The 18,548-nt window shown below is 32.9% G+C and overlaps 1 protein-coding gene across 3 annotated transcripts in view; it reads right to left on the bottom strand.

Moving 5' to 3' along the window:
- Positions 1-1,373: 1,373 nt before the first annotated feature.
- Positions 1,374-18,548, bottom strand: part of KIAA0825 (KIAA0825 ortholog) — a 192,860-nt gene continuing 175,685 nt past the window's right edge. For 2 of the 3 annotated variants that reach the window (XM_039335690.1, XM_039335691.1), the window contains one exon: positions 1,374-1,588. In XM_039335690.1, the coding sequence (XP_039191624.1) occupies positions 1,477-1,588 (112 nt within the window). In that variant the 3' untranslated portion in view covers positions 1,374-1,476. Of the gene's footprint in view, positions 1,589-1,653; positions 4,417-18,548 lie in introns of those variants that run through there. The other variant, XM_039335692.1, reaches the window with a different exon arrangement.

The following is an 18,548-nucleotide window of genomic DNA, read 5'->3' as shown; positions in this document are numbered from 1 at the left end:
ATTTTGATAGTTTTAAAATTATTGTTATTTAGTAGCTGATTGAGGGTGATGATTCTCTTAAATGCCAATAGCAACCATTATCAAATAAGAATTACTCCAAGAAAAATTAAATTCAAATCTTCTTCCCAATAAAGCCAAGGTGTGTCTAGCGCTGTATATGGCTATCTTTCTACAAAGACAGCCCATGAGCACGAATTTCTTCCAAATATGAGATGTACATCCTTGTAGTATCTGATGTGCATATTTCTTCAATATGACCAACAGGTGAATTGTGATATTTTATCTTCTCAGTTTTCTTTGTGTTCTTGTTAAAAAAAAATACAGAAAAAAAATACACATGGACAGACACATATAGTCCTCGACTTATGACCACAATTAGGGCCATAATTGAGTCATAGTCAAATTTATGACCTTTTTTATCATAGTAGTTAAGTGAATCACTGCAGTTAAATAAATCACATGGTTGTTAAATGAATTTGGCTCCCCCCATTGACTTTCTGTGTTAGAAGCTAGCTGGGAAGGTCACAAATAGTGATCACATGACCCTGAGATGCTGCAACCATTGTAACTACATACTAGTTGTCAAGTAACCAAATTTTGATCAATTGATTATGGAGCTACTACAATGGTCATAAGAGTGAAGTCCGGTTGGAAATAACCTTTTCAGTACTGTTGTAACTTTGAACTGTTTAAATGAATGGGTTGTATGTTGAGGACTATATGTGAAAAGAAAGCAGTTACATGTGTGAATGTAACTATGCTGGTAGTCCTTGTTTAGGAACTACAACCAGGACCAGCAACCTGATTGCTAAATGAAGCAGTTGCTAAGTGAAACTGTGACTGTACTTATGATTGTACTTCATCTTTCCTTTGCTTTACAGATTTGTGAAGGTTGTAAATATGAGGACTGATCACAAAGTTACTTTTTGATAACTGTCATAATTGAATGGTCACTAAACAAGGGCTACTGTAATGGCAATGCCAGCAAATCAAGCAGAGCGATTCGTCAATCATTCTTACTTTTGCTTATAACACATATGCAACTCTCTAGAAAATACTCAGAAAAGAACCTATAATAATAATATTTATCTAAGAACATAGAAGAGACAAGGGAAAGGCTTCATGTTTAAGATATGCTTTCTAAATGTTCCCAAAACAGTACATATAACAGATTTAAAGTATGTATGTAGGCATTCTACTGTAGATTTTAGTATATTATGCGGTATATATAATTTACTATTATATTAAGAATTGTTAAAACTATTTTTTCTCATATTGTATGTGACAAAATATTAGGAGAAAATAAAAAAAACATTTATAAAATATAAGATGCAGCTGTTCCCTAGAAAATACCAATACAATAAAATGTATACAAATTATGTAGCAGGTTTTTTTTTTAATGCCATCTTTCAGAAAAATCTATTTCTTTGACATTAAGAATGCATAACTAAAAGATATTTCTTATCAAGTCCTCTGTTATTCCTTATCTTCTGAGGTAAGAGAAAGTGGTGTGAGGTAATTTTTTTGTAATTTCTCTAGCATCGCTCTTTCTTCCTCTTTCAGGGTTTCTTTCTCTTTCATCTCCCATCTGAAATTAAATTTATGAGGTATTTATGTTAGCCACACTGGAAAACAATAAATTATTGTTATGCATTGTATTATGGGAACATATTACAATAATTAGGTTATAATTGAGCTTATAATTTTCTTATATTTTTGTACAACCATTTTTTATTTTTTACAAATCTAGCACTGATAGATACTTTTTTAAAAAAAGTCTCAGAATATTCCATTCTGTAAATTTCTCAATTTTATTATGTTCAGGTTCTCTCCTGAATCTTTTTACTGGCTTATACAGCTACTGCTGAAAATTATAAAAGGAACGTAAACAAAATAGACCAGAATTTGTTCCTCTGTGTTTTGGTGCCTGTCAGCAAACAAATAATAGGATTCTGAGCTCTCTACATCTCTGACTGTGCACTAGAAGCCTCTTATCCCTATAGTAATTATAGACAGAAGGGATGTCTTAGACACTTATGTCTCAATATATAGAGAGGAAGATATATAAGTGGTAAAAAAACTTCCATCCATACATTTCTTTTCTAAGTTGTCATTATTAAGCATAAGGTTACTCATTCCAGAATCAGCCAGCTTAGAAACTCTGCACAGGAGTCAGCTAAGTGTCCATGTTTAGCATTATTATTCTGCACATTGCTCAACTTCACCTGCTTCTGACCTTTGCAATGTTAGCTACACCAACCAGCATAGTTGTGAGAGATATAATCTTCTGGGTACTCATTTTACCAATTTATTAATAATGCATATATTTTCTCACTTATTTAATGCATTGCTGCAAGGCAGAACAACAAAGAAAAACTTGTATATAACCTGCCAGACTTCTCCTGGGCAAGCTGGATTGAACAGAGAGAAGAATACAAAGATACAAGACAAAATAATTTCTGATTATGAAGAAAAGGCTAAATAACCCATTAAAAAATAGTTTCAGTGACTGCTTTGTTTCAAGTTTTGTTTATATTACAATGTTCAATTTTGTGCTCCTCTTTCTCCAGCCTGCTCTATGTACAGGGCTTGAAATAACTGTCTCTCTTGGGTGGGAAGGACAATTTCCACCTGTCTGTTGTTTTGGTAATGGACAGACTTGGAATTCAGACTGTGTGCATTTGTTTACTTATTTTTAATAAATGTATTAAATATATTTGATTTATTTAACAAATTAAATTTTAAAAAAATTCTGCCTATCTTCTCTACAAGGTGACTCTGGGCATTTGATCATATGAAAACTAGATTTCACCCAAATGTCCTGAATGTTAATTTAGAGTAAGAGGTATGTGTTTGATATACCCAGGAAAAGTGGGGGAAAGGATTCAAGAGGAAAGCATAAAATATGAATAATAAAGTCAGAAAATGGAGACAGATATGTCATATATCTTCAATAATTTCACATGAAATACATTAATTTAATAGGTAGAGTTCTTTTTCTATTCCATGGTGTATCACAAAGAATGAATCCCACATGTCTAGTAACCTTAATATGAATTTATGACTCAGGTGTTTTGAGATCACAAATTTAATTTAAAATATTTATCTTAATAAGATAAGTTTCCTATTTTACATATAACATAAACTATAAATAAAACATTGAAAAAATAAAATAAAACATTTAAATTTTGTGAAATTGAGTAACACAAATATGGCACTGAGATATTCCTTATATGACAAGCTGTTTATCCACTTAAAAATAATCTTAAGAGAGTTCAGTTCAATAAGAGAAGTCCATCTTTAGTAACAGTTTTCTATACCTATTGAAAATGTCTATCACTATTTGAGTGATAAAAATTTGATTTCTAAAATGAAAACCTAGGGGTTTATCAAGTACAATTTGCATACTGCTTAGATGTAATTGCATTATGTTTAAAGAAACCCAGACATATAAGAAACTCAGATGCCAAGAAGTTATTTTCATTTAAATAAAAAGCAAAACTTAGTATTGAAAGCTCCAGAGATGTCCACAGTAGAAATATCTTTATTAGCATATCCAAAATATATTACACTATTTTGGCAGCATCATTTGGCAAGATCTGATCATACCAATTCAAGTTAGATGAATGTGTTCATTTTAAAATCCTGGCTCTGTGAGCTGAATTGCCAGCTTTCAATTTATATTATTCCAAATTAACAACAATGTGAATTTCAGATAAGTCTATTAAATCTATAACTGGCACATATTTTATTTAGGATTACATTAGCATGTTCAAAGATTAAATTAAATTTGCTGTCCAAATATGTAATAATTTGGTCCAAATCTTAGTGACAGTATGGAATACTTGGTTTATGAGTAAAAGAACAATCATAACAACTTTGAAAATTTTATTTTCATACAAATTGTAGAATTAATGTTGTCATAATTTATAGTCATGTACATATGCCTAAATCTTGTACTCATACGAATCAGATTAACATCATGAGCCTGGGAGGAATTACATTCTGTAATTATTTTCTTTTATGGTTAAAGAACAAAATCATGTTCTATATGTTGTACATATGTGAGTATTGTAAATATCAATACTATGTGAAAAATAGAGAAATGGAAAATAAGTTATAAGAGATATTCAAGTCAATATTCTTATCTGTATGGATGGTTAAAGATTTAGCTGGATATGCATAGGCTGTAGTTCTGAAAATTCAATAAGTCATATTTAATGTCCATGATAAAAATCCATGTAAAATTGGCTTTCAGAATTCTATCTTTTCTTGGATTAGGGCAGTACCTGATTCCAAGTTTAGATACCAATTCTAGAACAGTTGCATAGTTATCTGCATGGTAGCTGGGCGTGTATGTTCATATATATTTGCACAAAAGCATCTGCACATCGCAGAAAGGCATTAACAGAATACCTGAATGTGGACACAAACGCATACTTCAAAACTCGCCATGCTAAGCAATGCAATCTGAAGACTACACAAACAATAGGCCATTATGGACTATATGAAATAAACCCCCAAATCCAAACAATTTAATCAAATTTCTTTTTTAAAAATGTACTTGAAATGAAAAGAGTCAACTTAAAGAAGTCAGAGGAACAAAACTGCTACCTTAGACAATTGCTCTGCCTTTCACCGAAATGATATAGTTGGGTAGGGTTTCTCTGTAAGATAATTATTTGGATGTACCATTTTAGCCTTAAATTGCAAGTGTACATTGCAGGAGGGGAACCTTAATAGATATACTATTTATTGTTAATTTAGACTGCATGTTTTATTAATATTGATATACAGTTATTTATACAGATATTTAACTATTAGGAATCTTTGGATCAACGAGTCTGAAAACACCACATGAGTTTCCTTCAATCTTTATGAAAGTAAGTTTTAAATACAAGTTTAAAGACTTTAAAAAAATGGGAGGAGAAGTATAAACAACAAAAAGGTGGTTGATTTTGGCAAATTACAAATAGATTAAGAATGCAGATGGATTTTAAATAAGATTTAAAATGATAGCAGTGTTCCAATATCTCAGGGGCTGCCACAAAGAAGAGGGAGTCAAGCTATTCTCCAAAGCACTTGAAGGCAGGACAAGAAGCAACATATGGAAATTAACCGAAGAGAGAAGCAACCTATAACTAAGGAGAAATTTTCTGACTGTTAGAACAATTAATCAGTGAACAACCTGCCTCCAGAAGCTGTGAATGCTCCAACACAGGAAGTTTTTAAGAAGAGACTGGACAGCCATTTGTCTGAAATGATATAGGGTTTCCTGCCTGAGCAGGGGGTTGGACTAGATGACCTCCAAGGTTCCTTCCAACTTTATTATTATTATCATCATCATCACTTAAATTTTACATACTAATACAGAATAAACACTGGACTCATTTAATTTGAAGAGTGTTTGCCTTTATAGATAGCTTAAGGTTAAAAGGTATTATAAAGGAGTCATAAGTATAATCCTATAAGATTGAGAAAGATCTTAAAGGGAGTTTAAAATACCAGGCTACAAGAATGATATGCACATACAAATGAAACTCTGACATCTTAATAATTAAAAAGGATATACAAATAACAAACCAGGAGATTGGCCTGAATAATTTTCCTATAATGGATTTATAAAAGAGATACACTAATGCTTTGATGAATTTTGTGAAAAGGGACAAGAAAACATGAAAAGAAATCAACTTCCAGCACTTTATCTGAAGGGACTAAAAGTCAAGATTGTCAAATGCAAAAAAAAAAAGAATATAAAGTTCATTTATTTGATCATGATAAAAATAGATTTTATTAAAATTTTTGGTGACCCTTAATGGACTTGCTGATCAGGACTGAAACAATGAGTCTTTAATGATATGAGAAGAGATTTTTTTGTATTTTAAGAGAAGGTGGTACTTTACTGAAATTGCTTATAATTGTAATGAAGGGAGAAGTCATTTCTTTATATATATCCTTTCTTTTTCTTTACTGTATTCTTACTTTCTATGTTCATCTCTATTTTCTATTTTTTGCACTTTTCTATTTTTTCTTTTTTAAAATTTGTATTAGTTTTGGTAATTTAATAACATTCCTTTATTTTGAAAAAGGAAAGGATTTTGGCAATTATCTACAACAATCAGTAACCCAGGGCAGGAATCTATTAGGTTAACAGTTGCAATCCAATTTCTATTTAAACTTATCACTGAATAACAGTCCACTATCTCCCAAGCAGTCTGTTCACTGTTGAGCCACTGAGAGCATTAGGAAAATTTTCCTGACATCCAACCAAAATATATTTCCATGTAATTTAAACATCTTCTGTTCTGTAACAACTCTGAAAAATTCTGCCTTGTCTTCTACATGACAGCCTTTCAGATGCTTGAAGACAGCTGCCATATCTTCAAACTTCTCATTTCCAGACTAAATGTGCCCACTGCCTCCAACCCTTTACCATAAGTTGTTCTTCCCAAGCCATTTATTTTGTACCTCTCTTCTAAATACAATCCAGTGTGGCAATATCTAGAACTGGATAAAATACAGAGGACCAAGATGATTAGTCTAATCTATTGATAGATATTGATATATTGTCTGTGATCTTTACATCTCTTGTCACAATTTAAGGCTATATGTTATTGCCATTTCTGTATGACCTGCAATTGTTCACTTCATTTTCCCTATCAAACACAGCTACCTTGATCTTTATTTATCAAATGTTTAAATCCATGCAATTCAGGTTTCATACAATCTACCTGCAAAATTTTCAGCCTCTCAGATAATACACACTATAATCTGCATGCAAAAGTACACAGATATTCTAAAATGAGCAACTAAAATAATCAAAGGCCTGGAGACAAAACATAAGAACAGCTGCAGGACTTGGGTTTGGCTAGTCTAAAGAAAAGAAGAAATAGGAGTGACATGATAGCAGTATTCCAGTATTTGAGGAGCTGCCACAAAGGGGGTCAAATTATACTCCAAACCACCAGAGGGCAGGACAAGAAACAATGGTTGGAAACTGACCAAATAGAAAAGCAGCCTGGAATTAAGGAGAAACTTCCTGACAATGAGGACAATTAACCAGTGGAACAGCTTGCCTTCAGAAATTGTGAGAGCTCCATCACTGGAGGTTTTTAAGAAGAGACTAGATAGTCATTTGTCTGAAATGGTATACATCCTCCTGTTTGAGCAGGGGGTTGGACTAGAAGACCTCCAAGGTCCCTTCCAGCTTCTATTCTATTCTATTTTTCTTTTTTCTTTTCTTTTCTTTTCTATTCTTAACCAATCCACATCTGAGATTACTACCGTGTTGTAAATTTATTTATAAATATATTAAATAACTGAGAAGACATCACATAGCCTTGTCTGATTCTTTGCCCAGTGTTGAACAATCTGCAAATACTTAATGTCTTCACTGCATATGCTTTACTTCCATCACATTCCGCCTATATATTGAAAATATACTGAATGAAGCAGAATTGGAAGAAATATTATCTGTGATATGCTGAAGAGACTATTCTGCTACGCTGTTAGATGAAAATAAAAAATTAAATTTAAAGAATACTATGGAAAAAATAGGACTAACATTAAATATAAAGAAGAACCAATTAATAAGAAGTACAGCAACAAACCTTAGAATTCATACTGAAGATATTGAATTACTAGATACCTTCTGCCTTTTAGGATCATTTGTCAACATTAAATGAACTAGTGATCAAGAAATACACCAGAGATTATTGGTAGGTCAATACTGGAAGAAAGATTCATTGCCTACTATAGAAGAATGGACACTTAAGGTTTCTAATTTAGCAGAAATGGCAACAATTTCTGCTTATTTAAAGGATCATACACAAGAAAGATATATTATTGTATGGAGAAGATGGATAGATTATATTCAGATTAAATATGGAACTAAAAAGTTCCATTTATTTTATGATTAAATTTTAAATAATAATTATTATTAATAGCATTTTATAATGGTAATCATTTAGTTTATTGTTATTATGGTACTTTATAATAATTGTTTTAAAATGGATTTGTTTATAATATTATGATGTTAAAGTTTAAAGAGAGTTAAGGGTTAAGTATGAATTTGGTTACTGTATAATTTGTTAAAGTTAATTAGATTTTGTTTAATATTTTTGTAATAACCCTGTACTCTGCTCTGGGAAGTGGGGGGGTAGGGGGGTGGGTGGGTTTGAGGGTTAAAAATTTTTGTTAATTGTTAATAAAAATTTTTCAATAATAATAATAATAATAATAAAAATACACCAGAGGGCCTTGAAGAAGATATTTAGATGCTGTGTTGTGTCCATATCTACAAAAATCAAAATCATGCAGGCAACCAAGAAAACAAATCGATCATTGAACAAATCAATAAATGCAGAGTTCTAAATAAAGACTAAATAAAGATTAAAAAACTAATAAATTTAGTTTTTTTCTTATAAAATCTCAATATTTGCTCCTTTGGAGTTTGTATTTTAATTTTTAACTAGTATTAAGAAACTAATTCCCATATCATTTTTGTAGTCACCTTTACTATGTTTTCTTTATAACAGTATATTCCCAATTCTGAATTCCAATGATATATTTCCAATTCCACAGATGCAGTTTTTAAACCACATTAAACAAGCTGAAAGCCATCCCATAAGCAAATCACACCTACAAATATTTAACATGCTTCCATTTGGATAATTTACTTCTGAAACCTTACTATTTGTCAATGTTCTTGAAGCATTTAGTACTTTTATTACTTATTACTTGAAGCACTTTATTACTTAGTTTCACCATTTTTTCTTGGGCACTAATATTGATAGCATTTATTTCAATTCTATTATTTAATATACCACTACTATTCTATGCAAATCTCCAGACTGCAATCTCACACACAACATGATCATGACCAGATGTAACCAACTATACATACATATTTATTTCTCCTGAACATGGTCGTTTTAGTTAATGAAGGATTTCATATAACACTTTTCAGTAAAATAGGAAAAATGAGGACTAGGTTATCTGCCTTTGCTATACCCATGTGTCCTACAGAATTCACTACTAGGAGTAAGGACATTACTAATAACATTGGGCACATTTTGCCAGTAAGCCACAAGTACAGCTGAAGCCCAGCTATACTCCATGCTTTCTTGCCCATGCTGTTTTATGTAAGATGGAGTTTTATTTTAACCTTGAAAGCCGAAGTATCTTATAATGGGCTAAATCAGAGGTCTTCAAACTTGCCCTTTTATGACTTGTGGACTTCAACTCCCTGAATTCCTCAGCCAGCATGCCTGGCTGAGGAATTCTGGGAGTTGAAGTCCACAAGTCATAAAAGGGCCAAATTTGAACACCCCTGGGCTAAATAGACAAATAATGAAAGTGGATATAAAACAATTTTGCATGTTGTCTGACTTTAATGTTCTTATATTCTGGTTTTTTCAGCCACTTTTCCAGCTAAGAGTAATTATATCATAGTTAATAAGCATATTTTACTAGGTACATTTATCTGTATGTTTTGATTTAGAAACATTAACACCCATCCCCAAAAACTAAAGTAATTTTAAACAATGTATTAGCAGGAGTTTTACTAATAGACACTTGAAAGAAACTTCATGAGATGTTTTATAGACAGAAATAGCCAGACCTTCTTGAACTCTTCTTGTGATTAATTAGAAAACATGTCTTACATATTTTCTCTCAGGTGTAATAACCTCATTAGATCTTGTCATTAAAACTGATAAATAAATGCTCAGTTAAGTATAAAAAACAGGAACAAAGAGTGATGATCTTGGTTTTATACAAGATACCCATGGTTTCATTTTTAACTTATATGATCAAACATAAAATAATTTGTAAAATACCGAATTTAGTTTTAATTTGCTAATTAAAACATCTGAAGAACAGCACTAAAACTATTATAAGCTAAAGTATCTTATAATGTTATTTCTCTGTGCTGTTTCTTTAAAAAAAAACCAATATACAAAAGCATAAAACCAAACCAGAATCAGTACTTTTGATATACCCTTTGATTATAGAAAGCATAGAGTTTTCTCAATTTTCCTTATTTTTCTTTGCTGGATATGAAGTTAAATTATTTTATAAATTTCACAATAATTCCTAATGGAAGCCCTAAGATTTTTCCTGGGGATTTCTGATGGAACTGATGATGAACATCTCTATATTCTGATCAGCCCACGTAAAGGGGATTCCTTAGGATTGTACATGGCACAGCACAGTATCTATCTATCAATGGTCTGGTCAATATCTAGCTTCTACAGTATTTGTGTTATATCATTATAGTGTCCTTGGGGTAATACTTAAGGACTAAAGTCTGCTGATCATAGCTCCATCCCTCTCCAAATCAGTCTTGAATATGCAACGGACATTATTGCATTTACAGAACTATGCCCTTTAGTCAATTAATCCAAAGGCTTTTTGCAACTTTCCCAACACATCCTTCATTTCTGAGTGGCTGTAAACACAGTATCACACAAGGTAATTTTTTTGTGTGTCCTCTAAAAGAATGACCAAATTCCTGGAAGGTCTCATAAAGAAAATTTCTTCTTTGCTTATTTTATAGCACTGGCACAGCTTTAAGGGATAGTGATTGCAGCTTCAGTGGCTTGGATCTGTTTTGGTTTCAAGGCATTGCAAAAACTTCATTGCCTCTATTAAATCCACACAGCTTATAATGTTCCCTCCAGGTTATCCTGTAGCTTCAATGTTGGTTGGCACACTGTATCTTCAGAAATACACTTGAAGGAGTTTAGCTGCAGATCATGTTTCTCAGACTGGAAAGCCTCAGTAGGTAGCAAGGTAATCCAGGGAAAGTGGTCATAACAGGAAAATTCCATTTTATTAATCTACCATACCTGACAGCCATTAGCTGAATTAATAACACTTGAATTCAAATATACATGTTCTTATCTGACCAGAGGTGACAACAAAAACTCACGTGTTACTAGAAGATCATGCTTCCAAACTATCCTGTAGAAACTACTTGCTTATTGAGAAGACAGACTCTCATTTGAAATTCATTTCATTGGGCTATGTTAAAGAATATCTTATCTCAAGCTATTTAGAGTCTAACAGGTTTCAGGCAGTAGATAAATTATATATACTATATAAATGAATGTCCAGGCAGCTTGGCTGAGACACCAGTGGATAGCTAACAGAGAAAGCTCTCTTCATTCAGATGATTTTCTTTCATTTGTCATCAAGAAGGGGCTCATGACACTTGGATAAATTTGGCTAAATAAGAATTTACTGATACTTCTCATGTTTCCATAATAATAATGAGAAGGCAGTAGATGTTTCCATGGTATCATGGCTTTCAGGTTGCTGTATGCATTTTCCACTTCATTTCTGATTATTGCCAAGATAATTCCAGATAAAAAATGTCACCGTATTTTTTTTTTATTTGGACCTGAAAGAGTTGGAGCAAGGAATCTTTGTGGAATGTATCCATCAGACAGACAATCTCTTTCTAAGATAAACCTAGAACAGCTACAGCTCAATAAATGGAAATTAAAAGATTAAGGCTACCATAGAGTGGTCTGCCTCAGGCTGCAATAAGTCTTTCTTACCATTAACACATCCAGCCATCAGTAACATTTACAAAATTATTTAAATTCAATTATTTGAAAAGCCAATGTCTTTCAAGTTCAAATTTAATGGAGATTTTGTCAACACTTCCCGACATTACTTTTGAAAGCACTGACAACATCAGCATTAAACTCTAACTTGAAAAATGCCCACTAGAAATATTTGCACTGCATGCTAAAAGATTATTTTGGTCATGCCATTGAGCTACTGCAGCAATCCAGAACACCAGAAAAAGAAAACAAGACTGCTTCTACAACATTTTCTAACAAAATGAATATCCACACAACTTTCTCAAAACGTGTCTGATTACTCACCCCTCTACAGCAAACTCACACAAGCTATGAAAAGGATTACATTAAAAACATTTTAGAAACAACCAACGAACTATTATAACCACATAGCATCACTGTAGCACACACTAACTAAAGCCCTAAAAAACATAAATAAATCAAAAGACCCAGGAGCCAAGGGGAAAAACCAGGAGTCATCTATAACAATGTGAAACTGTAGCAACCACTTTGTATGATACATAGGCAGAAAACTATAGAATACATCCATGAACACAAACTAGCAGTCAGAGGACACAATGAAAACTCCTTAATTTCACAACACATAGACAGAACCATAATTTCAACTGGGAAACTGTCATTATCCTAGACCAAGCTAAATCTGAAAGCTCTAGAGAATTCCTAGAAAATTGGCATTCAAACAAATCAGTCATCCATAGAAACACAGAAATAAATCATATTGCAAGATCCAATCTAGGTTGGTCACTGGGACCAGAGGTTTAGTCTTCTGAGCTTTCAGACTCGTGCTGGAGCCCATCCTCAAGGAACTTCTCTGTACTGGAATATGTGTTTGGGGCTATTTTATGAGTCATATTTGTGTGGTGCTGATGGTTGGCGACTGGCTGTTGTTACCTTGTGCTGCCAAACCCTAAATACCTGAAAAGCTGGTGGTAAATCAGCACTCCTGTTGATTGACAACGGGCCCATTTCCCAGCTTCAATCATTTCCCTGGCTATCTTTGTACCTTCATGGCCAACAATCTTCGTAGCTGCAAAATTAAATGTATGTCTTTGTTCATTGCAATGTGAGGCTACCAATGAATTCAGGTCTCCTTGTCTGATCATTCACTTGTGTTCTTGCAATAAATCATATTTACCATTCAAATAAGACAATTAAAAAAAGCTAAGAAGGAAACAAAAAGACTAGAAATGCATCATTTCCAGCACCCAATACCTAGATAATCAAGGATTAACATGAGGCAAACAATCAAGGAAAAAATATTTGGAACTACCAAGGAGAAAACCATATCCTACCAAAATTGGCAGGGAAAGTTACTGTATGTAAACAGGGAGAAAACTCCACACTGAGCAGTTTATCTAGTTGGGTAATGATACATCAGCAGAGAGCATAAAGATCTACACAAACCCAATTCTTAAAGAAAATTCAGAGCAGTTAAGAATTGGAGCACAGTAGAGTTTGGGAAAAAAGGATCCCTGGAAAGCAGCCGAGACTTTTGGGGAAAGAAAAGTTGCTGAAAATATGCAGCACAGAAAAAAGAATCTTAATATACAATAATCTTTGTTATCTTAATGATTCTGAAAGACAACTAGGCAAAGGCCTTAGCGTTGTAAGGATGTTTATCTATCTACATACATAACCTGTATGTGCAAGTAAATGTAAACAAGCTATTTTAAGGAATTGTACCTTGCTGTGCTAGGTGTTCCATGTGACACACGAGTGAAAATTGGTACCAAGGGAGGGGAATTACTTTACAGCACAGATTAACCATAAACTGATGGCAGGCAAGATTTGCTTTTTATCTGAGGATTTATTGAAATTCTGTTAAGATTACAGTGGTGACGCCCCTCTAACCTGTTTTGGGGTGTAATGATCCAATAAAGAAATGGCTATGAGAAATTACACTCAACCAAGCATCACAGGTGCTAGAACACCATGTTGCAGCAGAATATGAATAGATGAAAATTGCTGAATAACATTAAGCAATTCTGAGCAAATTGCTTATGCTTACTTTCCATACTACAGTAATCTGTACTAACTTGACCATGCAGTCTCTTTACAACAGGAAGACACTGAGTCTTTTCTAGCAACTCTCCCCAATTAGGGAACTAATTTTTCTGTGAAACCCACTGAGAAAGCAGTGTTCCTGCGAGTAGATGTCTCTGGATAGTTCGTGGCAGAACTGAGGAATTCAAAAAGAAGCAGTTATATTATAATGGAGAATCATTAGTAATAGTTGTTGACCATGTCCTATTGAGGTTGCTCATTGGAGTTATAGAACTCAATATACATAAGAGCTAGGAATCCAAAATAATTTCTAACGTATAAGGAAAATGTTTAATCATTTTAGTAGTGTTTTGGAATATATATTGTTATGGGGAACAGTAAAATATACATTTTTACCAGTAATGGCCAAGAAGCTTGGTTCAGAAATCTTACCAGATAATCTAGTGAGGCATCGGAAACAATAGCAATTACAAGCAAACATTAAAAGAGTTGATGTTACAATACGAAATCCATTAAATATGCCTTCCTCCACCAATTTATCTTATAGATCTGTTCACTCTTCCTTGTGTAATGAGTTCTAACTAGAACAAAGTAATTAGTGGGAACCATAAGGAGATCAACAGTGCCTCATAAAAATTAATTTTAATAAGGAAGGATCTAAATTCATAACTGAGCAAATTTATATTATTATGGTTTGTTGCACAATCAGATGATCAGACTGGATTTGGCATTTTTATCCACCTATTGAGTCCTTTCTAAGGATATGGGATAGGCAGATACGGATGTTTTATGGTGTTAAGGGAATTGTCATAGGCTGTAAGCTGTTTCAAGTAAAGCTGCCTTTTGCAGTTGACTGATGGTGCATTTGACAATGCCAATGCTGTCTAAGTAGTACTCCAGTTGTTTTGGGATTACACCCAAAGTGCCTATTACTATTGCTATTACCTTTGCTTTCTTTTGCGACAGTCATTCTATTTTTATTTGCAAGTCTTTGTATTCTCTCCAATTAGGTGACTCTGGGTGGCTTATCTAACTATGCTCATGATCATACCATGTTAAACTGGCAGCCAGCCATGCTCATATTATTCGTGTCACTCCCAGCTCTGTACATAAGAAGTGGAATCAGGAAGACTATCAGCAATTGGAAAAAACAGGTATGGATGTAAATTAAGTCCAATACTGATATACAATTATCAATGGATTTTCCCTTTACTGATTTAATTACTTCTACTTCAAACTTTCTGCCTCAGTGGAATAAAATATAAGAGATATGGAAACAAATTCAGAGAATGGTCCTTTACAAAGAAAAAATCTTTGTATTTGGCCTAAGCCTGCCTCTAAAAGAATGTTTAAAACTTCCTTTTAGCTCTTTTATCTATGTATACTATGGGCATTTATTTCTATATGCCTAATTTCTATGGGATTTTTTGTATGGCAGCTCATGGCAAGTTAAAATGGGGAACATTTTAGTCCTAAGAGACCATTCTCCTTTTAACTAGTCTTACCTCCCAAGAAATATAGTATACAATTTATTCAGGGGATTCAAATAAAAATCATAGTTTTTGCCTGAACGTTGCATCCATTCTGTTTTATTGCAAGACTGTTCCTGGCTTGGTGAACGTAATTTGTTTTTTGCTCTCAATGTCATTGCATACCAGTTCATCCATGACACTGAAATCAGAGCCAATGTTCTCCTTCCTATCCTGTAAAGAAGGAGATGTAGGGAATGTCCACTAGCAACTAGGAAGGACACAGTAGGAAGGAGTTTATATACATTTCCACCTCTTCAGTTGATGGGACTCAATGTCCTGCACTTACTGTTTTACTCTAGAGGTTCTGTAATGATATGAGCACCAATATGTTACATTTCCATTACACAAACATTTGCAGTCATGGCTAAGCTGGCAGAAGAAAAGGAAAGCAGAAGAAAAAAAGATAAACCTTCAGAATACAAAAGAGCTCATAGACTCCTTGTTCAGAACAATTAAACATTTTCAATTTTTACAGGAGAGTATTTAGAAGAAATAAGCAAAATTGTCTGGGAATGTTCATTCATCTTTAAAGAGACTGAAGCAGCCTCCGAGTAATCTTGCCCCACTGCTACATCTCACAGTCTGCTCTCTCTTTTTTCTTTGTCTGCAAATCATGTTGCTGTTGTCTTCTTCACTCTCTGTTCCCTTTCCTCTCAAATTCTGCTCTTACCTACTTTTTTTTCTCTTCCCACTTTCTTCAGTCATTCTCCCTTGCCAGCCACAGCCACTACAATTTTTCTTCTATGCTCCCCTACCCCTTTCCTGTCCCCATATTTCAGTTCAAGTATTCAACCCTCTTCTTTGCTTCAGACTTAGGATTCAGATTTACAAAGATCTTCCCAGGATCCAATTCTGTTTTCCATTCTGGCTCTTCTCCTACATGTAGGATTCAGCTACCAAGGCCAATAAGTAATTTCTTAGGACAAATTTAAAAAGCAATTTGAAACTCTGTTAAAAATGAATAACTAATAAATATGGTATTAAGACTTAGTGTCCATGCAACACAAATCTGTTTTCTAACTGTGATAAATGTGTTTTTCCAAAAGAAAACAACATCAGATTTGGAGAACTATAAATATAACATAAAGTTAAGTATAACATAAGTACTTATCCAACTTGTGAAAAAGATTTAGTTCAAACTAGATGCTATATGAAGAAACCCCTGATGCAGTGAAAATGTTCACAGTTTTAAGATGGAACAAGAAGCCTACCATACAGCCATGGAAATGCCTAGATGGATATACAAGAAATAATAGTTTTATTACAATAGTCTATGTACAAAATGTTTCATATATGATTAAAAAGATACTATGCATAATATACTGTATAGTACAAACAAAAATCAATTTTCAGCATTTTCTGTTTGTATATGGATACAACATTATATTAACATTTGTCTGAATGAAAACAAAACAGGATTGCTACATATTAAAAAATTATACATATCCCTAACTGCCAAGTCAATGAAACATACCCACCAAGGGCTTTAAGTAAAGGTAATTGCTCTATGTGTTTACAATTGCTTAATTACTTTATTTTGCCAAAAAGGTCATTAAAATAATTTTAAGACTGAATTAAGTTTAAGGATTAACTGTATGTTATATATTTTCTAAGTAAGTTTTATTTAGCACATTTAATAGATGTAAAAGCTCACAAGTGATGATATAAAGGATAATTTACGCTTGCAATGCATTTTTATCCAATTAATAGATTGCCTGTGTGTTGCATATTTTGCATGACAAAAGAGGTGAATATTAAACTGCCATTCATAATGAAAATGCACTTTGCAAATTAGAAGCGCCAAAACAGAAATTTTTCACCGTTTAGGAAATAAACAGTCCTTAACCAATTAAACTGCATTGTAATAATTCTATGATTTATTGCAAGTTGTTTAACTTTCAAAACTTGGCTAACCCATATTAAGGTCACAATCCATCATGTCTTGCTTGGAAAGCCAGCAAATAATGGCTGTTGTATTAGCTGCTTTTGATGATAGTATGAAAGAAGTATTAGCACTTGTCAACAAAACTGCTTACAACATAACATTAGCATGCATGGGCTGCTGTACCTATTTATTATTCTGGCAGCTTCACACATATTGTTACAAGCTTATAAAACATTTTGTTGGGTAGAAACCAATGTACACTGTTGATTTTCTGATAGACTGGCAGCATAAATGTCTAGCCTGACTTAGTTCAGTTTAAGTATAAATAGAGACAAAAATTCTTCAACCTGTTCTCTTATTGATATTGAAAAGTGCTGAATTATTCAGCATCTAGCTCTTCTGTTTGTGTCTATCACAGTTATCAATTACCCATCAGTCTACTTGTCAAAACAGAATGGATTAATGTAGCTGAAAACAAGACAAATAAATGGATACTATAACAGGGGTTCAGAGTTGACAAACTGTCAAAGGGAAATCCAGGCAATGACATTTACCGTCAAAAGGGGGATAGCTGGCTTGAGAGAACAAACCTTACTCTTTCATGAGCCAAGAATGCACTTATCTTATCGTAACTAAATGAAATCTGATTACTCTACTAATACATTGACAATACTGATACCACAATATAGTCAATATAAGAAGGCATTCTGTTGTACAAATATCTTCAAAATCTCATACAGAATATCTTGTAAATTTAAAAAATGCAGCCAATATAAATACAATTTCAATTATTGGGAGCATGTTATGGATCTCTAGGGATATAATTTAAAAAGTACTTGCCAAGATAGTAAAATAACATCCAGCAAACCCAGTCTTGCCTCCATTCTGATCTTCAGAGAACAAAGCACTTGGTTTGAAGACATTATTTCCAAACATCATAGGATTAAAACAGTCTAATTTGATTTCTTCAGGAGGAAGGTTAGCAATGACTATTAATTTAAATTTAGTTTTGGATTAGTGTAAGGATTTTTTATTTTTTCTAATAAATGCCCTCCAGACCAATTTAAAAGAATTATAATCACTGAATTCTTGAAACTATTGCTTCAGATTGCCAATATTTTCATTTAGATATTATTATTATTCTGTAAAGTAAATGCACCAGCATTTATTGGTATCTCATACAACTTCTTTGGAAAAATTAACAATTTTAATTTAATGAACTTTTTAAAAATGTGTATCTTACATTTCGTATGTTAAAATGGTTATTCTTAGATAAATGTGTATATAATTGCACATTTTATCATTTTAAAAGGGGTTAATTATTACAGTGTTCTATTGTATAATACCATTAACATGATTGTTTGACAAATGCCAAATCATTTCATTTTGTGGAATTAACAACTAGAATCAGCTAATTTAAACACGGAAGTACTAAATAAGACGAGGAAGATTATAAAGAAATGAATGTACAATCAAGTTTGCTAGATGTGATAAATGTTAAAAACTGTTTATAAA

The sequence above is a fragment of the Crotalus tigris genome, unplaced genomic scaffold, assembly GCF_016545835.1.
Source record: "Crotalus tigris isolate CLP2741 ecotype Arizona unplaced genomic scaffold, ASM1654583v1 scf7180000017646.2482762, whole genome shotgun sequence".
NCBI classification, from domain to species: domain Eukaryota; kingdom Metazoa; phylum Chordata; class Lepidosauria; order Squamata; family Viperidae; genus Crotalus; species Crotalus tigris.
This window is presented reverse-complemented; position numbering and strand designations above follow the sequence as displayed.